Source organism: Myotis myotis, unplaced genomic scaffold (assembly GCF_014108235.1).
Source record: "Myotis myotis isolate mMyoMyo1 unplaced genomic scaffold, mMyoMyo1.p scaffold_m19_p_16, whole genome shotgun sequence".
NCBI classification, from domain to species: Eukaryota; Metazoa; Chordata; class Mammalia; order Chiroptera; family Vespertilionidae; genus Myotis; species Myotis myotis.
In genome coordinates, this window is record NW_023416320.1 from 34,115,679 (window position 1) to 34,140,668 (window position 24,990).

General features: G+C 41.1%; 2 protein-coding genes across 14 annotated transcripts in view; one reads left to right on the forward strand and one right to left on the reverse strand.

The window, feature by feature from the left end:
• The window catches only part of MTFR1 (mitochondrial fission regulator 1), a 65,760-nt gene extending 51,225 nt beyond the window's left edge, over window positions 1-14,535 (forward strand). For 2 of the 3 annotated variants that reach the window (XM_036338389.1, XM_036338390.1), the window contains 4 exons: window positions 3,074-3,306; window positions 4,916-5,156; window positions 5,641-5,809; window positions 6,633-8,080. In XM_036338389.1, coding sequence (XP_036194282.1) covers window positions 3,074-3,306; window positions 4,916-5,156; window positions 5,641-5,809; window positions 6,633-6,701 — 712 coding nt within the window. In that variant the 3' untranslated portion in view covers window positions 6,702-8,080. Of the gene's footprint in view, window positions 1-3,073; window positions 3,307-4,915; window positions 5,157-5,640; window positions 5,810-6,632; window positions 8,081-14,410 lie in introns of those variants that run through there. The other variant, XM_036338391.1, reaches the window with a different exon arrangement.
• Window positions 1,221-24,990, reverse strand: part of PDE7A (phosphodiesterase 7A) — a 108,463-nt gene continuing 84,693 nt past the window's right edge. For 7 of the 11 annotated variants that reach the window (XM_036338382.1, XM_036338386.1, XM_036338380.1 and 4 more), the window contains 4 exons: window positions 22,503-22,647; window positions 21,893-21,989; window positions 21,206-21,286; window positions 15,167-16,927 (listed from right to left, as the gene is read on the reverse strand). In XM_036338382.1, coding sequence (XP_036194275.1) covers window positions 16,749-16,927; window positions 21,206-21,286; window positions 21,893-21,989; window positions 22,503-22,647 — 502 coding nt within the window. In that variant the 3' untranslated portion in view covers window positions 15,167-16,748. Of the gene's footprint in view, window positions 1,512-5,728; window positions 5,876-8,665; window positions 8,810-12,218; window positions 13,724-15,166; window positions 16,928-18,747; window positions 18,825-21,205; window positions 21,287-21,892; window positions 21,990-22,502; window positions 22,648-24,990 lie in introns of those variants that run through there. The other 4 variants (XR_004972497.1, XR_004972499.1, XR_004972498.1 and 1 more) reach the window with 4 other exon arrangements.

A 24,990-nucleotide genomic window follows, 5' to 3' on the forward strand; every position in this document is an offset into this window, starting at 1 on the left:
ATCAATGAGAGAGAAACATCGATCAGCCGCCTCCTGCACACCCGCCACTGGGGATGTGCCCGCAACCAAGGTACACGCCCCTGACCGGAATCGAACCTGGGACCCTTCAGTCCTCAGGCCAACGCTCTATCCACTGAGCCAAACTGGTCAGGGCAGGCTGTGTGTATTTTTAAAGCAAGTAGTCTATAAAATTTTCATAAAATTTAAAGTTTATCATATACAAGGAAGAATATTACAGAACAGTTCTTATTTGTTTGTTTTTGGGCTCCAGTAGATGTTGATCTCTTGTCTTTTGGAGATATGATCGTTTCAGGATTACTTTAATTTTTGACTTCTAAAAATCCACATTTAAACTTATACATTTTCTATAATTGCTTTGTTTGAACTATAACCATCAATAGTAAGTAGCTCACATAGACAAATGCAGAATCTACATAATCAAAGTTAGAAAAATAGCATAGATATAAAGTATAGGTGATCTGACACTGTTGCTCAAATCATTTTGCTGTGGGTGGCTCAGTTGGTTAGAGCGCCATCCCGATACACCAAATCATTTTGCTAACGGCTTTCTCTTACTTGGGCATATTGATATTCCAGATTGATGAGTGCTTTGTCCTTAATTCCCAGTAGATCGAAAAGCAGAAGGATAAAATTCACCTGTAAGAGGGGAGATATAGAAGATTCTTTTTTTCTTTAATCTTTAATTTCTTTATTGGTTAAGGTATTACAAATGTGTCCTCATCCCCCCACTCATGCTCTCATCCCCCTGTTGTCTGTGTCCATTGGTTTGGCTTATATGCATGCATACAAGTCCTTTAGTTGATCTCTTCCCCTTGCCCCCACCCTCCCTTATTTTCCCTCTGGGGATTGATGTTTTTTTAACATTGCAGTTGTTGTTCAATACTCAGTAATTTTCTCTTGCAATTAATTTTGGGTAGAAGATAGTTTGAAGAGAATAAGATGGTCAAACATGCCTTATAATTGATCTTAATTCATACTGTCTTGTTACCCTGTCCCAGTTTTTATTATTTTAGAGTAAATATTCATGGGATTTGAAGATGACCTTACTTGAATGATAACAGTTAAAAATATATTTCTAAGTATTTAATACTTTTGGCCCTCTGATGTCTAGAATTTTAGGTGGGGAAATGTTCTCTACTAAAGTAACCACTAGTTCTTGAGTAAACAATATTATAACTTTTGTTTAGTAGCACGAAAGATTCTAGTATCCAAAATTTTATTTTCTGTTTAAAACAAATCATCACCCTCACAGGTGAATATGTTATCTTAGGTATGTTACTATGAAAGACGGGGCAGAGACGAGTCTTTCTGCGCAGGTTCTGTGTTTCTCTCCTCTCTGTTCCACTTCATCCAGCTGTCATCCTCCAGGAGCCCTCACCTCTGGTGCCCATGGTGGCGTGTCCATCCTCTGTCCTGAAAACACTGCTTCTGACTGGTTCCTTCCTCTGAATTCAGTCTCAGTTACCACTAGTCTTCCGTCTTTCTCGACACTGTTTTGAACAAGAATATTTTAATTCTACATTTGATATTTCTGTATTCTACCCAGACTAGAATTCTGTTACTACCACAATCTGCAGTTTCCTTAGTTTTTTTTAAGAAGTTGTTTTTAAGAAATTATGTTGTTTATTAAAAACAAAAAGTTATTAAGAATATAGTTGAGGAAGCATATTAAATAAATATTTGACTTGCTGATTATTACTCTGTATATATTTCCCAAAACTTCAATAGATGGATTAATTTCTATCTACTTATAATTTAATCTATTTGTTGTATAGAGCTGTTCAACAGAATTTCTTGACCTACTCTATGAAAGATAGGTAGAAATCAGAATTAAATTAGCCTATTGCATCAACAAAGAGCCACAGTGATTTTTTTCAAAATTTAATCTTAATCCTTTATTGTAGGTTGATGAGAGCAAATGCATGTAACCGCTAACTTATTTATATAATCTTTCAAAGAATATATATTTAATCAGAGCATTGATACTATTCCTTATAGATGTTTTTACCTTTGTTTAACCTCATGTACTTTTTAGAAATTTCATCATCCATTCCTCCCCTTGTAGGTATAAGAAAGTGGTAATTGAAGCGTTGCAAGCCAAACATATTTCCCTATTCACTCATATTCTAAATAAAACTAATAAAGTTTTATTTTCTCCTCTCTCTAAAATCAATATGCATAAACTTGGGTGAGGATTTTAAAAAATGCAAAAGGCTTACAGGCCAGGAAGACCTAATTGTATAAAATGGGAAGAAATTGACAGTTCAAAAGAAATCTGAATTTTATTCTCAGCCCTAAAAGACTTCCATTTGGAGCTGCAGAGCAGTGCACATTAAATTTTTTATACCCAAGTGATTACTTAGTTACCATGTAGTTACTGAATAGGTTCAATTATATTGACTTTTTTTTCGTTTCAGTTTCTTTTGATGCATTTTGCCCATATTGTTACAATATGTCTAGTAATTTGGTGTATTCTATCATACACAGAAATACTGACATTGAATTGCACAAGCCAAGATCCTGGGGAAGGGCTAATGTATTACTTATCTGATTTTGTTGTCAAATACAACTAGTAATTAATTTATCATTTTTAAGAGTATTAAAATGTTTCCTAGTTTAAATAAAACCAAACATGAATTAGCGAAAGCATTGTTGGAATATGTAATGCTTGTGCATATTATCTAGCTCAGTGGTTTTCAACCTTCTGGCCCTTTAAATAGTTCTTCATGTTGTGACCCAACCATAAAATTATTTTCGTTGCTACTTCATAACTGTAATGTTGCTACTGTTATGAATCGTAAATATCTGATATGCAGGATGGTCTTAGGCGACCCCTGTGAAAGGATCATTCAACCGCCAATGGGGTCGAGACCCACAGGTTGAGAACCACTGATCTAGAGATTCAGAAGAATGAATGGCAACAAGAAACACCTGAGAACCACTTTCAGGCTGACCTTACATAACCCTCCTCTATGGACATTCTGTGACAAATGGGCAGTTCCTTTACTTCCTTAGCAAGCCTGTGACAGCCGCCCTTCTCTCCTCCTTGCAGGACAGAGGTCAGGTCAAGGCAGCCCCTTCGGGATGACCTTCCTTTCCTTGAGAAACCCCCAAGCAGGCAGCTTTCCCTACCAAACCTGTCTCCAGAAGAACCTCCACTGAAGACGCCCCTGGCAAATGAGGAAGCGCTGCAGAAGATCTGTGCTCTTGAAAATGAACTCGCTGCTCTCCGAGCGCAGATTGCCAAAATTGTGACCCTGCAAGAACAGCAAAATCTCCCTGCAGGTCTGTAAGTCCTACATTTGTTTTAACCAGCGAACTGGGAATCAGAAGCACGTCACTATAATTTTAGAATTTATTGGCAAATAACAGCTATAAGTGGGAGTTATTCCTCTGCATAGTCCAGGCCCCAATCAGGCTTAAGTGGTTTTGTTTGTTTTGAACAATCTTGATGCCATCAGAGAGGATAAGTGGGTATATTTGGAAAACACTGAAATTCCTGCACTTGAATTACTACCTAGGTGAATGCTATGGGGAACTTAATGGCACTAATCCTCTCAGACATGAGGCCATCTCAGCCCCGACAGGGTTGAGTGCTATTTACTTACCTAGAAGTCCCGAGGCAAGGACTTTGCCTTTCTACTTCCCCTTCCTGGGACCAACAGTAGCTACGTTAGAGTTATCATGGGAGAAAACATGGAAATGATTATAAAATGCCTTTAGCACATAGTAGCTACTTAATAGTCATTTTCTCTTGCCCAGAGTAGAAACTGAATTCAGGTCCTCTGACTCCTAGTCTAATACTGTTGCTTTTATTTGTGTGGCATTATCACTTTGAATAAGAAACCATAAACTTGAAATCCTAGTCCATTAACCTGTTGGCAAGTAGTGGTTGTTTTCCCCAGTGTTGTCCCGAGTCCTGGCTAGATTGAGGATTAAGCAACTCTGTCTAAAGGATAAGGACAGTACAGTTACTCTACCTCTGAGCCACTTGGCTTGTGCTCCTGGAGTTTAATGTAATCCAACCTTGTAAGGCCAAGGTGGACAGAGGGCAAATGCACTCAGAGGAGTAATCGTGTTAAATGGAAAACCAAACATCCTGCCCCTTTCTTCCAGCTTTAAGTTGCAGCTCTCTTTTGCTTTACCTCCCTCTCCTGGCAGACTAGGTAAAGTGCCATAAGTAGTGAAATAATTTGGGGATTTGTTTGGTGGTCTGTTTATAATAAAAATCCTTGAGTGAAACTTTTTTACATCCCCTAATCAATGTAGTTCACCCCAAAGAAAACTCTCTAACCTCTAATTGTGCAGAAAGATGAGTTTTTAGGTCATTGTTATATAATCACTTTAACTCTTACCTTAGTTAACTTTTGGTAATTAAGTGTGTAACACTTCCTTTTTCTTCCAGTTAATCTAAATCCTTTCAAACACATTCTAGTCAATGGAGGTGTATAATGCTTAGAATACTGTATATATGAATAGTATACTTAAAATGAACCACAAATTTATCCAATAGTTTTTTAAAAGTTGTTATAGTCCTAAATTATCTAACTGAATATAATGAAGATAATTATTTATGCTGCACAGACTACTTTATATTTCATCTCAAAGGAGTTACAGACTGTGCCAGTCAGGCTTGACCATTTGATATCACAAAAACACTCCTGTTAAGTTAAATGGAACTTTTCCATTTGGAGAGTTTGGGATTAAATGATACAGTGACTGATTTAGATTTTAACCAAGTAACTGAAACTTCCTTTTTACTCCCATAACTAAGATTCTTTTTATGGATATTGTTTTCAGGCATATAAAAGTCCTTAACATGATTTAAAAATTTTATTTGCCTGTTACCATTAGGATTAAAATTAATATTTCCTTATTTCTGTGGGTGATTTAGATTCTAGCACATCTGTTACCACAGCACCACCTTCTGTCCCGCCACCTCCCCCTCCGCCACCTCCCCCTCCGCCAGCGCCCCAGCAGAACACATCTGCTGTCGATCTGATCAGAGAGCGGAGAGAGAAGAAAGCGGGTGCTGGAAAGACATTGGATAAGCACAGCCCAAAGAAACCTGCCATGCCAAACATGCTAGAGATCCTTAAAGACATGAACAGTGTAAAACTTCGGTCAGTGAAAAGGTGAGGACACATTTACCTTCTTTCTCGCTTCCTTCACTTTAATGTCTCGTTCAAGTACTGGGCTTCTTGAGAATTTTGCTTTATGATTACTATGAATAGTTCAAATTTTTATTTTACAAAAGATGGGCCCTTGTGGCTCCTATGCACAGTTAACTAAGAAATTAGCAAAATGAACATTTCCAGGTTACTTTTTCATTTTTCCCCCTTTCATTTAGTAAAGTCTTCATTGTCAGCCATTCACTCAGTAAAGCCATGTTGTGTACCCACTATGGTAGTCACTAGGCTTCTGGAATAGGATGTAGCCATACCTTGCCCTGAAAGAACATAATCAGTGCTCTTGAGATGAATTGAGTGGCTATTAATTGGGCCTGAAATCTCAGGTTACACCTCACTGCTAGCAGTGTCTTCACTGAGTGTCTTTGGTGCTAGAGAAGTGCTGTCAGCATACTGACATGTCCCCTTGGATTCTGCTCACTTCTCTAAGGTCAGAACAAGATACAAAGCCCAAAACTGTGGATGCTACTGACCCTGCTGCCCTTATAGCAGAGGCTCTGAAAAAGAAATTTGCTTACCGGTACCGAAGTGATAGCCAAGATGAGGCTGAAAAAGGAGTTCCAAAGTCTGCGTCAGAGGCCACTTCAGAAACAGTGTTGGTGAGTATCAGGTCAGGCTTCTTTCCTGGTACAACGTAGGTAGTAGTTCGAGCCATTGCTGAGCACCTACATTTTACAAGCTAGTGAGCCATGGACTTAATCTTTACATACAAGCAGATTACTTACAGAAAAGCATAAAGGAGGAGTAAAAGTTACCCCCTGGTTTCACTGCTAACATCTCCAATGGTAAATTTCTCATGCTGCGTTTAATTCTACTTAAGCATCATGAAGTCAAATTTATTAAATAAAATTGATATCTTTGGACTATGTGTTGTGATATATAGAAATTCAAAGTAAAGAAAGATCATTTTCTCTTAGGGCGGGTGCCCTGTGAAAGTCTACTGAAGAGGCTGAGTTGACCTGGGCCTTGCAGGATGTGTCATAGGTGGAGAAAGGCTCCCATAAAATCTGCTCAATTCTTACTCTGTACATTCCTTTTATTCAAGTTACTGTCCTGGGGGACACCTGCTTACCTGGTCCAGAGAGACAGGTATCTTAGAAATTCTAGCATCTTTGAAAGTCTTCATAGACATTGAAAAGAAAACATTGTGGTACTTTCTTCTTTTACTCACAGAAGTAGAATTGGACTGAGCTAGAGCTTGCTGATTGTACTTTTCTAGGAAGCAATTTGGTCAGCTCTTTGCCTTTCATTCTGTTGATGTTTTTAACAACCTGTCAATTCATAAAAGTTTTAATATCTGACTGCTTGGCTTTTTTTTTTTTCATTTAGAACATACCAGCCCTTTGATTTATATTTGGGAAGGGGTATATCATTATTTTTATATGAACCAATATATTTATTTATACTTTGTTTGTTTTCCAGTTTGGGCCACACATGTTGAAGTCTACAGGAAAAATGAAGGCTTTAATTGAAAATGTTTCAAATTCCTGAGAAACCTGGTTCAGCTGTTGGTTTGTTAGGCCCATTTGGCTAATAGAAATCAACACTGTTTAGTAAATACCTGAATTTAACATTCAGTAGTCTCCTTTTAACTCTACCTAGAGGATTAAGCACTAGCAAAGGCACTCTATCAGGCCAGTTCTGAAGTTTTCCAGAACATACTTATATTCTGATGTAATATGTTTTTAGTGAATAGTCAGGATGTTTAGGCTTCCAGTTTTGAAAACATTATATGGATTTCAGAATGAAGAAAGGACATTTGTAGATGGACGTTTTCAACTCTTAACACTAATTATCTGTACAAATGTCCCATATGCATATATTTGGATATAGGCAGTCTATGTAAAATTATATAATGAGGGTGCTGCTATTTGTTTTCTTTGACCATTTTACTAGTCATTGACAGAAGAGCTGGCGTGACAGTCTGTTGGAATGAAATATTGTTAGAACGAGATTGGAATCTTCTTACCTCAAACAGAACTTTAATCTTAGATTTCCTCTCACATTTTCTTGGAGATGGGGTTTGAGTAGGAACTCTAGATAATGCTCACTGCCATCCATTCTGAGGAAGAAAAGGTAGTTTGCAAATAGGGAGGAATCAAAGCATTGAATTAAATTAAATCTCTTTTCAAATAAAACCCAGAATATTCCATCTTTTTCTTTCAGTTTAATAAATGACATCATAAAAACGACTTGTTAACTAAGTTAATACTTCTGGAAATTGTTGGCATAATGGAATTTAAAACTTTTAACATTGGTAAAATAAGTAGCTTTAAAATGGAACACTGAATAGGCAAAAACATGTCTTACAAGGTGTTCATCATCAGTCAGAATGCTGTTCTGTTGAATTACATTATGTGTCATAAACCTTAGCTATTAGAAAGTGGAGAACTGTCTTTCTTACCTAGTGCTTCTAATGAATTGCTACAAGTGATCATTTTTAAATACTTGATAAATCTTCATGATTATTTCTGTTAAACTCAGCTATAGTTAATGCCGAAATCTCCTACCATGAGTAAATAGTATTTAAAATTGTATTTCCTGTACGGGGTGGGAGATGAAAAGAGCAGATAAGACCCTAACTTTTAAGTTATTGAAAATATGTGCAATGTTTTAGATGTTAGCAAATATTAGTTGAGATAATTTACATGGTTTGGTTATTCAGCTTAAATTTGAACTGCTGTTGATGTACATTGTTTCTAATTGTTTCATATGCTTTAAAAATTCTGCCCTTAAACGAAATTCATAAAGTTCACCTGACACACATATTTTGACCTAAGAAATTTACATTTGTATCAGTATTGAATTTTGGCCAGTGCTCCAATAGAAGGAAGTTATTGTTTTGAAATAAAGAAAACTTTGTCCATGGACTATATTTTTTTCTTTTTTATGATAGGTAAGATTCTTTTATATTACACAGGAGCTTATGCGTCATTTGCTTTCTACGTTTTTCAAGTGGTAATGTATTTCTTAGAATAAATTATGTTGTCCCTCATTCACTTTTCTGTCAAAGGGATTTCAGCGTTAAAACAGGGCAGTCACTTGGGGTGACTTTCCTCAGCATTCCACCCATCACCTCTGGGGTTGCTGTAATCTCTTTTTTGCCTGCGCCCTCCGCCTTCAGTTTCTGGTTCTCTCTTCCAACACAATACAGAAGTGAATGATCTTAAAAATAGTTTAATTCTGCATCTTATAGCTGAGGCTTTAAAGTTAAGTAACTTATATAATAATGTTTTGTCTACTATAATTCTGACTAGTCCAGGGCTCACTACACACACACAGTCTGAGTCAGAGAAGACTGGACTTGGAGTATACATGATCCGTGGTATGTGATCCCAGCCAAGTCACACCTCTGTTTTTAAAATGGGAATAATGCTCAGTTCAAAAAATTGAGATTAAATGAAATAATGACTTTGAACACACTCTAGTAGAATGCTAAATAAGTTGTAACTTACATCATTTTATACGAGGTCACTGGTTTCCAGTAGACTGAATTCTGGCACCTGCACAGGCTTAGGGTGGAGGACTTAGTCTTTAGTTCTAGTTGTCTCCCAGGTCATAGGCTCTTCTGTAGAGAAAGCCTGTCCTCTTGTGAATTCCTGTGAGTAAGTGGTAAATAAAACATCAAAAGGTACAAATACCAAGAACAAGTACTTTGAAAGAACCATCCTCCTGGTAACTTACCTAAAAATAGACAATCTCTGGGTTAGAATCTGGCTGATGGAAGTTTAAACTTTCAGGCTTTAACCCAATAAAGTCAGCTCCAGCATGGCCAGGCAGAGCAAGATGCTTGGTTTAATGACTGTTGTCACAATTATTTCTCATGGGCTTTCAGCCATTCCTGAGTCCTTTCCCCTTCTTGTCTTAGAGATTCAACATTCTGAGCTCCTCCACTAAACCTCTTTTTTAAAATTCTTTTTAGTTCTTCCTTGTCAATCTTGTAAGCAGGCTAGTTCTTTATTGGTACCAGTGCAATCACTTGAGAACAGATAATAAAAATAGCATCACCAAATAAGGATCCAGAAATGGTGTGTTTCCCTGTGAGACTGTCGTCCTTAACCCACTTCCTGTGTGCTAGATGCCTGAATGTTCCCACAGTGGGAACTTCTCAGACTTCTCCTCTGGCAGGTGCTCCGGCCCCTTCTGAAGTCACAGAAGGTTGGAGGAGAACATGAGTGTCATGTAGACATTCTCAGGAAGGTAAACAACAAGGAAAGCAAATGGTGCCTCCCATTCCACACCAAGCAGCTCCCACAGGGCAGTCCCTCATAACCGCTCTCTTCCTAACGGGAGAAGCCTTACTCTGGGAGCAAGGCCAGACTCTTCCTAACAGGATTTTACTGGAGCTGTGGAAAGTCTGCTGTTATTGTTGCCTAAGGGCCAGGTTTGCTTTTTATTAAAGGGTGAGAACTACTCTGGTAGGGAAGTCATCTGAAATGTTGGTGTTAGCAACATGGGTAGGGGAACACATGAGACTGATCTTGGGGGTCAGGTTATCTGAATACTCCTTGACCCACTCGAATGCAAACTGCCCAGCATCCGAACCTCTGCCTTCCCTTCCCTTCCCTTCTGGAAAGGAATACCTGGTAACCTTCAGACTGGTCGGTGACCAGGAACACAGCTTTGATAAGCTGGTCTAATCAGAGTCTCCTTAGGCATTTGAACAGGAAACTTGGACAGAGGGCTGTTGGTACCTGGAGCTCAAATTAGGATGTCATGTAGGACAGGTATGTCCCTGAGCCATTTTTACAAAACATTACGAGGAAATGAATTAGGCATTTGTTTGGCACTTAACTATGTGTCAATACATTACTCTTAAACAAATTTTACAGGTTAGGAAGCCACTTAAAAGATTAGGTAACTTGCCTAAGGAGCTCCAGCTAATAAATGACAAAAACCCAAACCCAGGTCTGTCTAGCTATAAAAACTTTTCAAAACTACTTTATGCTGCCTTTTTAAGCAGAAATCAAGGTGAAGAGACAAAAGCCAGATGAGTGGGAGGAATGAGCAGCTGCACCTTAGAATAGCCAGACCGTAGGGCTGGCTCCCAGCAGCTCTCACAGGTTTGTCTCCATTCCCACAAACACGGATCCTTAGGACAAAGTTCCGGGAAGCCTGAAGAAATCTGAGGGCGTCTCTGTTCCCCACAATGGAAAACCCCCTATCTTGTGATGATTCTTAGGTGAAAATTCAAATGTTTGACTAGGAACTTTAAACATTCCTTTAAGGGCACTTCCTTCGGAAAGTTAGATATATAAATTTCAGCTAAAATAAAGAACTTGGGATATCATGCAGTCTCCTGATTCTTTATAGGATATGGCTCAATAACAAACAGCCCGACCAGTGTCGCTCAGTGGTTGAGCACTGACATGAACCAGGAGGTCAGAGTTTGAACCCAGGTCAGGGCACATGCCCAGGTTGTGGGCTCAATCTCCAGCAGGAGGCAGCCAATCAATAATTCTCGTCATCAATATTTCTCTCGCACTCCCTCTCTGAAATCAATAAAAATATATTTAAAAAAACAACAACAATAAACGTAAAATTTATGCTCAAGAATCTCAGCCATGGCCAGGTGGCTAGGTTGGTAGGAATGTTGTCCTGTGCACCAAAGGTTGTGGGTTTAATTCCCAGTCAGTACACATACCTAGATTGAAGGTTCAATCTCCAGTTGGGGCTGGAGGCAACCGATTGGTGTTTCTCACACTGGTGTTTCTCTTTAAAAAAAAAAAAAAAATCAATAAAAACATATCCTCATCCTCAGATAAAGATTTTTAAGAAATCATAGTGCCCTAGCCAGTTTGGCTTAGTGGCTCGAGTGACAGCCTGCGGACTGAAGGGTCCGGGTTCGGTTCCAGTCAGAGGCACATACCTCGGCTGCAGGCTCCTCCTGGCTCAGGCCCTGGTCGGGGCGCTTGCAGGAGGCAACCAATCGATGTGTTCCTCTCATGGATATTTCTGTCTTTCCCTCTCTCTCTCCTTTGTATTTCCTCTGAAATCTGCACCTGTTTGGACATCTGTAACCCAACAAAGGTTTCTTTGCTCCACACACTAGCACACCCACGAGACCCACACATCAGTTTACAGGGGAGGCAGGATGGGGGGAAGGGCAGGGACAGTGCCTGTAGACTTGGTTCCCCTGCCACTGGGGCTAAGCCAGCAGCTCCAGCTAATGTAGAGGTGGAGAAGTTGGGGTCCAGCCCCCAGGGAGGATAAGAGGCAGAAGCAGCATTGGTGCCCGAAAACCTGGCTCCCTCCCTTGATTGTAGCAGCAGCAGAGATGGATCCATGGCTCCTGACCATAGGGAACCAGAGAACAGTGCCACGGTTCTCAAATCTGCCCCCCCACCCCAAGCCATGTCATCCTCCATAGGTGACCCAGACACAGCAGGGACACCCCATCACCACCACCACCACTGCAGGGGTGTAAGTAGCACAGGTGAGAGACAAAGTTGCCCTACAAACAGCCATCTCCTGAAACGAAAGAAAGACCTCTTAAGTATCATCCTGAAATAAGGAAGGTGCTCACTACTTCAGATGCACCACACAGTAATCACATGAACAACCAGGTAACACAGTAACAAAGAAAATGACAATTCTTCAGCAATCAAACTCAAAGTCATGGAAGACTGTGATCTAAATGCCAGAGGATTCAAAATCGCAGTCATGACAAAAACCAAGAAGATCCAAGAAAACTCAGAAAGGCAGTTTAAGGAACTCAGGAATAAAATTAGTGAACAGAAGTACTTTACCAAAGTGATCGAGACAATAACCAAATTCTGGAGCTGAAGAATTCAATAAATGAGATGGAAAATGATTAGAAAGCATTGGAAACAAAGCAGACAATATGGAAGAAAATTAATGAACTAAACCATTTATTCTAAACACTGACACCTTGCATTCATTTGTACAATGTGGAAACCTGCCATATTGAGTAACAAACACTTCACACACCAGTTTGTCACCCAAAACACTTTGATAACAGAGACCATGTTCTGGAACTTTTAATACCTTTATTTCATCCAGCGCAGTGCTCTGCACACAACAGGAACTTGGGTATTGCTTACCACATAACTTCAGCATAAACAGACTAGTTTTCAGTATAATTTCTCTTGATAGCTAAAAAGTTAACATAATTAAACCACCAAGTTATTTATCCAACAACCACTTACTGATGGCCCAATTTACGCGAGCCCTATGCTGAGCACCAGACAAGATGGAGAAGAACTTGTCTCCCGCCCCCTGCCCCAGACACTCCAGTCAGCTCACCCCCGTCATTCCACTGTGGACCTCTGGGGCCTTCCAGAAGACAGGCTGTCTGCAGATCCACAGCAAGCAAGGAGTGGCTCATATCTTGCACATACCTGTACAAACTTTTGCTTCCAATGTCTGCTGATCCAATGGTGTTTAATATGCACATTTATTTAAAAACATTACTAAATGCACAGTCGCTATCAGTCATTATATATTTTCCCAAGCAAAGAGGTACTGATTAGGAGGGGATTTAAACAAAATATTCATACATTTAAAAAAGTACACATGAAAACATTGTAAATCTCTGATGTGAAAGTTTTAAGGTTTTAAGAAAAGTGAAAGCTTTAAGAGACAAGAAAGCATTTTGGAAAAAGACTGTTACAGGAATCTTCAAAGAACTCTTAGCACCTCTAAACCTGTATGTTAGGTACAAATATATTTCCCAGGTTTGCAAAGGACTTAAAATAGTTTTTTTTATACAGAGAATCGTTATGAACCATCACATTTACAGAGTATAAATACTGACAGGAACCAGATCTTTGCTCATTCAGCTGAGGCTCACCAAAATTCTCTCTCCAAGGGCCTTTACCCCCAAGCATAGCAGATGCCCCCACAAATGGAGAATTGGGCCTGGAGCCCCAATGGGTGGCTACATTATGCTCAACAATTCTTTGAAGTCTCCTGTTTTAACATTTTGCATTCCATCCCATAATATAGCTAATTATTTCAAATGTGATCTTCTAAATTATTGAACTGTTTTCTCAAATTTTTCTAGAAAATTAATGCTCAAGGAACATAGGTCATATGTTAAAAAGCAGTATAGACAGCGATTCCCACATATACGTAACGTAACAAAAACAGTTTATTATGTGTTAGGCAGGAAATGAGAGCAATACTGAGAAGTCTCCCCCTGAGAGTGGAAATAAAACAATCCTTTGAATATCAGTAAGAAACAGTGGATCAGAGCAAAAGCAATTGACCAGACACAGGCAGATGGGAGCCCAGGCCAGTTCAAAGGAGACAAGGCTGAAGGTACTGACATATCTACTGAAAGTGCCAATCAGAAGCTGATGTGAAGCAGCGAATGGCAGAGAACCTCTAGCATCGTCCACAGGAAGAGGGAACCCTGTTCCATAAACACGGCATCAGCAGGGATGGCCCCACAGGGAGACGGATGCATGAGGCAACTTGCTTCCCTTGCTCAGAATCCATGCTCACCAAGTAACCGGCTGATCACAATCTGGCTTCCCAAGAAGATCTGCCTAAAGGGAGAGAATGATTGACAGTTACATATCCCATTGTAAATTTAAATATTAACACTTTTTAAACACATCAGTTACTGTGAGCTTTGTCCATGTGAGTTTGCTATGAGATAGTTCCACTTTCCATGTGCTGACACACCAGGAATATGAAGCTTTAAAGGTCTTGGATGCAGCCCTAGCCTGTTTGGCCCAACGGATAGAGCATTGGACTGCGAACAGAAGGGTCCTGGGCTCAATTCCGGTCACGGGCACATGCCCGGGTTGTGGGCTCGATCCTCAGGGGTGTGCAGGAGGCAGCTGATCAGTGATTCTCTCTCATCATTGATGTTTCTCTCTCTCTCTCTCCCTCCCTTCTTTTCTGAAATAATAATAAAAAATCTTGGATGCATCCAATTTACCAAGGTGATACCATCTCATGACTGGCCAGTTGACTTTTCTTAGAAACATCCAGCTTTGCCACCATCAGATTTCTGTGCCCACACTGTCCAATATGGTAGCCACTACCCCACGTGGATATTGGGCATTTGAAATGTGGCTAGTATGAACTGAGATGCACTGTAAGTGTAAAATACCACATTTCCAACACTGTACCAAAAAAAAATTTAAACCTCCAATTGCTTTTGATAATTACATATTGAAATACATATATATATCATATTGGAATAAATGATATTTTTTCTTTTTTAGATGTGGCTACTAGTAAGTTGAAAATTAGCCAAACCGGTTTGGCTCAGTGGATAGAGCTTCGGCCTGAGGACTGAAGGATCCCAGGTTCAAATCCAGTCAAGGGCATGTACCTTGGTTGCGGGCACATCCCCAGTAGGGGGTGTGCAGGAGGCAGCTGACTGATCTCTCTCATCGATGTTTCTAACTCTCTATCCCTCTCCCTTCTTCTCTGTAAAAAAATCAATAAAATATTTTTTAAAAAAGAAAGAAAATCACTTATGTGGCTCACATTATATTTCTATTGGGTGTCACTCTTCTATGCCAATAATGACAATGGGATTTTAGAATCAGCACTGCATCCCTTGTATGGAACTGGACTTGTAAAGAAGAGGCCCAGTGGAACCCTTCTTACGTTGATATCAATCAAGTAAAATTAAGTGGCCATTTCTTATTACTATAAAAAGGCCAATACAAGTAAGTAGTACTGCAGTACTTGCAAGAGGTGCTGAGTCTTATGCAATTTCCAACTGTGGGAACAAAAGGCTGTGTGGGGTCGAGAGGTCTGGGCTCAAAAGCTGGCCTCTGAGCAGACATGGTAACCAGGGCCTCAGCCTGCTCAGCGGTGAGGTGCAGATCACCCCAGAGGATTGTGCCTGCACCCAGCTCTGCCTGAATACACATCTGATGTGTGAATGCTACAGCCAAGAAGCTACAGCTTTGATTTCCTAGAAATTTAGCATTATGATTTCCAAAGGATTATAAGGTAAATATCAAAGATAAAATGTGAAAAGGTAGCTTTTTATTTATCAAAAGTTAACAGCAACAGGCACATATTAAAATGAGTATGGCAAAGCCTTTTACAAATGGCTTCACACTCAAGCTTTCTCCCAAGAAAATGGCTGTTGCAACAAACTGTAAACATAATTGATAAACAGTCTTTTACAGTAACAAGGGAAATACAATTGAACTAAAAGAAAGCACTGGTTTTTCTTAAAACTAGATTACAGTTGTGCTTACTATACATAAAACAATTTAAAACAAATTACAAAAGTGGAATGTTTTAAGTTTAAAATTAGTCCTTAGGTTTTTGTCCTAGAAAACATCTGTTCACATCAAAAGGCCCATCAAAGGGTCACGTTTCATCAAAAAAGGGAGGGGGGGAGACAAGAAAACAATGCACTTTTTTCAAATCACAACAAGAAGTTTGGTCACTTAGCTTTGTGCATAGTTTAAGGCAACTGGAGCAATCTGTCACAGCTCCCGCCCCCGCCCCCAGTGTGGCTGCTCACGTCACATTCTAAAATAAATAAAAGCGTCCATGTCCAATCCTCTCCCACAAGGATAAATAGAACACATGCACAGTCACACATGCACAACATGCACACAGACACACATCCGCCCATCCACACACAACATACCTCTCACTGCAGCGAAAGGGGCTTTAGGACCCTTGCTCTGAAGGACACACTTCCCCATCCCACTTTATTTCAGATTGGCAATACCCTGAGCTGATTATGGTGTTTTACACATTCCACCTTTTCTTGCATGTGCAGGTCAAGTGTACAGGAGTGAAAACAACATGCAATGTCTCCACTGCGGAATCATAATACAGCTAGGACACTGTGCTCTGCCCCTCCCGCCCAAATTAAAACTAAGCGTTAAAAAGAGGGCACTGCCAAACAGCACTGGCGGGAAAGCGTGGCACACGCTGTGGTAGTGCACGGTTTTCAGTGCACAAATAAAACCAGGGCAAACGGGAGGCTTGGTGGCATCCAAAGGAGAAGAAAGGCAAACCAGGGGGAAGGAGCTGCAGTTGAAAGTTTGATCTTTAAAATTCTTAGTGGTTCCTTAGCAATTATGCTCCAAGGCAAATGTAGAACCAGTATTTCAGAGTGGATTTGTAAACATCAAGTCTGGCCAGAGGCAGCAGAGCTGGGCACTTCACATTTCCATTTTTCAGAGACCTTAGAGGGAGGTACAGACACACGAGGCTGCATGAGACTGGTTAGATTCCAAGAGATTTCTGCTGAAAGGTTCAGTTCAAGTTTCATGTTCGCAGAGTAGATGCTTTGAGCAACACCTGGCACTCAGCAGAACTTCCTTTGCGTCTCCTTTGGAGTCACGCCTGCAGGCTTTGCAGATCAGGTTTCACACGCGGGCCGCATCCATATTGCTGTGTTCAGGCCTCATAATTAAAAAGTGGGTTCAAGTGGCCGGCAGAGGAAATCCTGGCATCATCCACCCGGAAACCTGCAGCCGAGTCAGTTCCCTCACCTCCAGCCCCCATGCCACCTTCTAACCTCCAGGAGGCAGCCTGTCCCCGGTTCTGGGTTATGACAACCGGTTTCCTGAGGTAATACTATGAGTTCAGCTCCTCGAGTGCAGCTTCGCTGTCCTCACTGCTGGGCTGTTCTCTCTGCAGTCCCTTCCAACTGGCTTTGTTCAGCCCCACGTGTCCGAGCATCGTCTGGGACAGCCTGGTATTGGAAAACCTGGCCCATTCCGTGAATAAAGGCTCCACTAGGTATGTCATAAAACCTTAAGAAAAAAAGAGAAAAAGGTATCAACGTATGTTCTGAAACTTTATTTTTTAAAAATATACTCTTATTGATTTCAGAGAGGAAAGGAGGGAGAGATAGGAAGGTCAATGATGAGAGAGAATCACTGACGAGCTGTCTCCTGCACGCTCCACAATGGGGATGGAGCCGGCCAACCTGGGCATGTGCCCTGACTGGGAATCGAACTGTGACCTCCTCGGTCATAGGTCGATGCTCAATCACTGAGCTACGCTGGCTAGGCTGAAACTTTATCTTTAAAACGTCTCTACAGTGTTTACTCTCAAGTCCTGTTCCAATGTTACCTAAACCTTATTTTTCAAAAGGTTTTTTGTGTATAAATTTACAAGTCTTTTCTGAAGAATCTATTTCTTAAGCAAAGTAAGGGTGAACTGACAAATATATCAAATCATTCTGATGGCTCCTCTCAGCTGCACAACCGCGTCCTTTTATGGAAGCAAACGGAGGCCATGCTGGCTGAGGACGGGGAAGCGCCATGCAGGGGCGTCGCCAGGAGGCGGCTGGAGGCCAAGAGGGGGCTACGCCAGCACTGCTGGACGAGGCTAGAACTGCAGGGGAGCTGGGGTGACCCTCTTTACAGCCGCAGGGATGATAATCTTCACACCTAGTCTGATTACAATAAGACATTTTATTTTTTTAATTTTTTTAACCCTCACCCGAGGACATTTTCCCATTGATTTTTAGAGAGAATGGGAGAGAGAGGGAAAGATAGAAACATCGATGTGAGAGAAACACATCAATTGGTTGCCTCCCGCATACACCCCGACCAGGGACCATTCTGGGGAGGAGCCTGAAACCAAGGTATGTGCCCTTGACCGGAATCGAACCTGGGACCCTTCAGTCCCCAGGCCGATGCTCTATCCACTGAGCCAAACTGGTTAGGACTATAAGCCCTTTTATTTAACTTAGAATCACATAAGCCCAAATTTCTGTCAAAAATTATGAGTCTAAAAAGAACAGAGGAGATTAAAGCAATTATTAAAGTGGACATCAAAAGTGTAACAGGGTCCTACTTTATAAATACCTCCTATACTGATCTCCTTAATTCATGGTCAGAAAAGGAGTGATTTCAGGACTGTCTGCATCTCCAGTGTACTTTATGTCTGATTTAATGCAACAGAGTATCTTACACCGGGAGGTGGGGGCGGGCGGAGGGGAAGCCTCCCAGAAAATGCCTCATCAATGAAATAATGTATATTAGGAGAAACAAATAACATTATCTTCCTAACATTTTTTAAAAAATATATTTTATTTTTTACAGAGAGGAAGGGAGAGGGATAGAGAGTTAGAAACATCGATGAGAGAGAAACATCGATCAGCTGCCTCCTGCACACACCCCCACTGGGGATGTGCCCGCAACCAAGTTACATGCCCTTGACCGGAATCGAACCTGGGACCCTTCAGTCCGCAGGCCGATGCTCTATCCACTGAGCCAAACTGGTTAGGGCTATCTTCCTAACTTTTGATCTGTTAAGGAAAGGGAAAATGTACATCCAAATTCTATCACTGCTTGTGTAAGCCAGCTTTTAATTTTTCTTCTCTAAAACCTTGTCTTTGCAGCAAAAGACCAAGTTGACCATAGAAAACACAGGTTCCATTCATCCAACAAATCTCACTAGAGCAGGCAGCACCCAATACTGTTAATTAGAAAAGTCAGGTATGGTCTGATGGTTGACTTTCCTTAAGTGTACAAGTGCTGGAATCTGAAATAGCAGCCGGGTCAGAAATAAGGCTTTCTTCCACTTCTTCTGTTTCCCTCACACACAGCAGCTGAGAACCTACTATGTGCCAGCACTGTCTTGGGTGGCCGGGGTAGAGCAGTGAATAAGGCCACAGATCTGCCCTCAAGGAGTTTCGTTCTGTGAGAAGGAGACAAACACAAAAAGATGCCTCCACAGCACCGAACGGCAGCTTTGGGTGCCGTCCTCACACCAGGGCCAGGCAGGGCCAGCCACCCAGCGCCGTCTCTTCCAGGGGCTCAGGCACAAGCAGCTGGAGTTTTGCACCAAACGCAGAGCCTCATGATCACGGGCTTCCCATGACTCCTCCTTCCAAATGGTTGCCTCTAATATCAAACACATTAACTACCACTTCTGGCTCTGTGTTAACCGAAAATGTATGTTAGGTCTTAAGTAGCTGATAAAAATGAATAGGCTGGGGCATGGACACAGCCATGCAGCACCTGCGCGGAGGGCAGGGCTCCGCCAGCTGCTCAGCCGCCTGTGAATCCGCTGACCCGCACTAGCCACTCACTCGAGCATCCGCGCAGGCCCTATGGACGCCTGGCCAAATGCCTTGCTCTTACCAGTACGTGATATTCTCGGTCAAGAAAACTAGTATTCCCATCACAGAAGGAAACGCTATTAATGAAACATGACTTCTATGTACTGACTGTGCTGGCTCCCAGTAATCACTGGGACCTGATTCAGTAAGCACAGAACCTGTTCTAACAGCCACATGACTTACCGCAGAACTAGAATCTTCCTAAGCCCCCTTTACCTGGGGATTGACATCAGAAAGCCCAACCCCTGTTAACTGTATTAACTGGGCAAACAAACTATCTGAACAAGAGAATACCAGCATCACTTGTTCTGTGGTGGTTATGGAGTCAGGAGATGTGAACTATTACTATCATTTACCTATCCCTGCCCCTCTGATAATCCACTCCAGAATTTTCCAACACTGACAAGACCTACGGAACAGTTTAAGGCAGTGGTTCTCAACCTGTGGGTCGTGATCCCTTTGGGGGTCGAACGACCCTTTCACAGGGGTCGCCTAAGACCATCGGAAAACACATATATAATTACATATTGTTTTTGTGATTAATCACTATGCTTTAATTATATTCAATTTGTAACAATGAAATTTGGGGTCACCACAACATGAGGAACTGTATTGAAGGATCTCGGCATTAGGAAGGTTGAGAACCACTGGTTTAAGGTATCTGGCTCCTTTTCCCTTTTAAATACTACATCTTTTAGAAATCTCATTTGCAAGTTCTCCCATTAGGCAAAGCCATTCAGAGTAGCTAGAGTAAGCTGGCGACCCATTCCCCTGGCCTCCGTTCCCTCTGCCTGCATGCCACCTATTCTTTCACATTTGAAGACAAGTCTCCTTGAGAGCCAGAGCAGATCTACGTCCTGTCTTACCCTCTGAAAACCTAAGCTTTCCTGGCTGAGCCGCGTTCCCGCCTCCCCCACCCCCGTCTGTGCCACACCCCCTTCCCACAGACTCATCTCCACCATCCCTCCGCAGGCAAGTCAGATACTACCCACTGTCTTCCACACGGGACCCTTTGCCGTGACACAGGAATTACATTTCTGAATCTGAGCCTAACGCAGTCCTCTTTTCAGAGTCTTATGCCACAGTATTATGCTATCTTCTGACTTTCTAGAAACTTTATCTTTCTAAAATCTGTGTACACATTTCACTATGTTCAGTCCAATTCTCAAAGGCCCTACTGCATACCAGCGACCAAAATTAGTCATTCCTCGAAACCTTGCTGGGTTACCCCACACGCCCGGCCCACGCCTGTCTTTCCTGCCACCACTGCACAGCGCCCATCACAGCAGCCTCCTAATGCTTCTTCCTCCAGCTACGGTCCCTCATGGCTCTCAGCGCCTCAGCCCTGCTGCAGCGCTGGCTCAGGGGCACATCACAAAGGCCAGGAGGGCCCTGAGAGCCCGGGAGAGGACGCTGCCTGCCCGGAGGACAGGACAAGGAAAAGGAGCCCATGAGGCTGAAGGCGCAGCGTGGACGTGGGGGCCCCTGGAGGGTCCTAGGCTGCTCTGGGTAAATGAGGGCAAGTTGTTGGGGCGAAGACTGAAGGGACAAATCGAGGCGAGATCTCAAAAGGCCCGTGCGAGAGGTGGAGGAGGTACTGTGACCACCCGGCCGTGATAACCAAGAGGAGGAGGCAGTGCCAACTGCTCTCACATCACACTCAGCACAGGGGTCCCCTTTTCATGCCCCAGAATTATGCAAAAAGCTTCCACGAGGCAAAAGCGTATTTCCACTTTAGAACGCTCAAAAAAGGAGCTGTTACATGTTCTGCAAAAATTATGTTTTACAACCCATAGTCAAATGAGAGTAATTATAAGAGCAAAATAAGACAAGACTAAAATTTTAGATTGTTTAAATGAGCATAATCGTAATATCCTATATTTCAAGTGTCTCTTTTTCTTGACAAAGTTACAATCAGTGGCACTTTTCTAACTGGCCCGTATCTACGTATAGTTACCAATCTGGATGTTGGCAATAGATTCAGTCTGACGATCACAAAATGGACTCACACCCAGCTGGTACTTCTTCTCGATGTCTCCTAGAAATTAACGAGAGACAGACTGTTACTGTGGAGCACACCTACCGCCTGTAACTGAAGCCCACAGCTCGCCTGTCCGTTCCTTAGAAAAAGGCAACGCATTTACTCCCCGGGAGGAAAGCCTCCCAGGTGGTCCTCCGCGTCACTCACAAATGGCAAAGCCGATCTCTAATGGAGGGGGAAGACTTCTACCAGGTGTGTTACCCCAACATGTGGTTCTGCCAGCATTTTAATTTAAATCCTAGGTTTCTAAAAGGAAGGTGCATGAAATGAAGATCCTTGGTTCCTGGGTTTAAATCACAAAAATGTCTTATATGGCCACGCCATCCACACAGGACAGGAGGGGTAAGGTCAGCAAAATCTCCAACCTGATGGATGCCGATTCATAAAAGCAGGCACACACATCTGACGATTTGAAGAGAACTGCTAATTTACAAAACATGCTCAGTCTGTTCGTTATTGGTTATCTGTGCATCTACTGTAAATTGTCACTAAAAATATCAAATATCTACCACTAGCCTCCTATAAATGTCCGAGTTATTTTATTCATATGATGCTAAGCAAATGAGCTGAGTAGATTAATTAGCATTCAATACTGTAACTTGCCTTGATGGAAGAATTCCTCTGTTACTTTTTCACTCCACTGCTTGCTTAATTCCCAGGTCCGACACGGGTTACAAATATCAGCACATTTCAAAGCCATCTAGCAAGCAAAACAGTAATGTTGTTTTAAGAAAAAAGTAAAATTCCAAAGGTAATAGTGGCAAAACAACACCTTTAAAAAAAGAGAAAATACTGCAACAGAAAATTCATTTTTTATGTTACTTTTATGACCCTATTAAGTCTACCAACCATTTCTCCAGAAATGCTGCAAGACTGCAAACGTAACTGTACAGCTGAGCACATGGCCTGGAGTAACCAGGAAGTTACAAATAATTACCCAATTCCTGTCAATTTCTTTTCTTAAACTTTAATAAGTGAGAACTTATTAAAACAAAATGCTCTTGCAAAACCTGTTTTTGTTAGGAATCCCGAGTGTGAACAATGCCAATCGACGGTGCTCTCCGGGGGAGGGGGCTCTCCCTCCGGGAAGGAAACCCCACAATCTCTCAGACGTCACGTAACCACTCTGAACACGACACTAGAATATTTCATCTTTAGTCTAATAGTCACATGATTTACCCCAGAAACAGAATCTTTCCAAGCCCCGTTTTACCTGTAAAACCAAATGCCTATGTCTGGCATCTTCCAGGCATAAGTCACCTCTATCCAAATGGGACCTGAACAGCGACAGGTACTCGTTTTGGCGACTGATGTCTGTGGCCAGTATCAGAGCACCTATCTGAGTCTCCATTTGTTTCCTGGAATTAAAAATATAAAAAGAAAATACAAGACTTTCAATTAAATAGTTACTTATTAATTTCTTCCTTAAACTTAATATTCAGAAAACTTTATAGAGCCCTAATATATTCTATTTGCCACACAACTTTTAACCTATCACAAAAAATGAATTTTAAATAATGCATAAAAAAACTACTAAAATAATCAAAACTAAAACCAAGAGTTTGTAGAAATACTAATATGCAAACATCCTCAAAACAGTGCCTTTTATTTTTCCAGCCAAGGTGGGATTATTTGCCTATAAAAAAACAATAAGATTGGTATATTTTCTGTGAAAGTTCTTTGCTGGGATGTGCTGAGGGTAAACAACTCTGGGTTTCTTTCCTGGTGCCTGAGATCTGGAAAGCAGAAGGAAGTTTCAAAAGGAGGGAAAAGAGTCCATCCAACAACCGACTCCTATAGATATTTTGACTGAAATGTCCAATTAAATCCTGATGAAATCCCACCAAAATGTTTGAGAAAGTTTAGATTCAATTATATGTATATATGTATAGTTCAGCAGTTGTATATAGCTGTATATGTATACTCAAGAGTCAATCATCTAAATGACTACCCAAATTTTCTGGAAGGTAAAAGGTAACATGTTAATATAAATTAAAAAAAAAATATATATATATATATATATATATTGAACCAGTTTATATATATGCCGAACCAGTTTGGCTCAGTGGACAGAGCATCAGCCTGCGGACTCAGGGGTCCCGGGTTCGATTCCAGTCAAGGGCATGTACCTTGGTTGCGGGCACATCCCCACTGGGGGGCGTGCAGGAGGCAGCTGATCGATCTCTTTCATTTATGTTTCTGGCTCTCTATCCCTCTCCCTTCTTCTCTGTAAAAAATCAATAAAATATATTTTAAAAAATGGTATTTTAGCCCTGGCAGGTGTGGGTCAGTGGTTAGAGTACTGGCCTGAGTACTGAAGGGTCCCAGGTTTGATTACCTGGTAAAGGGCTCGTTGGGTTGCAGGTTCAATCCCTGGCCCTGGCTGGGGCTCACATGGGAAGCAACCAATCGATGCGCCTTTCTCACATCGATGTCTGTCTGTCTCTCTCCCCTTCCCTTCCACTGTCTAAAAATCAATGGAAAAAATCTTTCATGAGGAATAACAACAACAAAACAAACAAAAAAACCATGATATTAAAAAAAAAAAAACTGTCTCAAATCAAATAACAGGAGAAATAAACTTAAAAAAAAAAAATTCCTGCTTTTTTTCTGGCTGGGTGGCTCAGTTGGTTGGAGCGTCATCTTGTAAACCAAAAAGGTTATGGGTCCATCCCCAATTGGGGCATGTGCCAGAGCAACCTATCAGTGTTTCACATAGATGTTTCTTTCTTTCTTTCTCTATCTCTTCCTTTCTTTCTTTCCCTCCCTCCCTCTCTCTCACTCCCCCCCCCCCCCCGTTTCCTTCCGCTCTCTCTAAAATCAATAAACATATCCTTGGGAGAGGATTAAAATAAAATAAAATAAAATAAAAACCTGCCTTTTATTTCAATGGGCCATAGCAAACATTATCTTTGTATAATGATCAGAGCTGTCAATAAATTAAAAGGCTCACAATATTGAAATACAGAAAAAAAACAACATCCAAAGAATGCTGTTGTATAGAGTTCCTGTTTCAGTTTTTACTTGTATTAAATCTAAGAATTTTAACAGGGGTTCATTATCAAATGCAAAACATGATTAAAAGGCATAACAAAGCACACATTTTAATCTACCTTAGTCAAGGAAAAGATACTTTCTGTATACAAAGACTGTATGGTTAAGCAACTTTTATATTTGTACTCAGCAAGAAATAATTTTACTTACCGGAAGTACTGTCATAACTCCAAATGGTATCCATGAATAAAGAGTTTAAAAAAATAAAAAATAAAGTCCAGCTTTTTTCTTATGGTCATTACACAAAACACTCAAGTTTTTAAATCATGAAAGGGAAAAAGGAAAGAACTGTGATAGTAACTTAAATTTTAATACCCAGTTTCATGCCTCGCCTTTTTGCTAGAATTACTTGGTTTACATAACCACTGACAGGGTTTTCCTAAGGCATCTTCTCTGTGAGGCAGTCATATTAAACCTTTGCTTACGGGCAATGACATGAGCGTTTGTTAGCAACCTCCGTCATGTTGGGCTCATTCACATTAATGCTCTTTATTAGGCTTTCAATGGCCTGCTTAACATTAAATGATCTATTTTAAAAAATTAGTATTTTCTGTTCTTTCCAGTCATTATTTTATCCTATAGCTCCAGAAGTGACCTATAGCTGCAGGATTTTTACTTCTTAACAGTTTTGAAGCTTTATTTTTAAT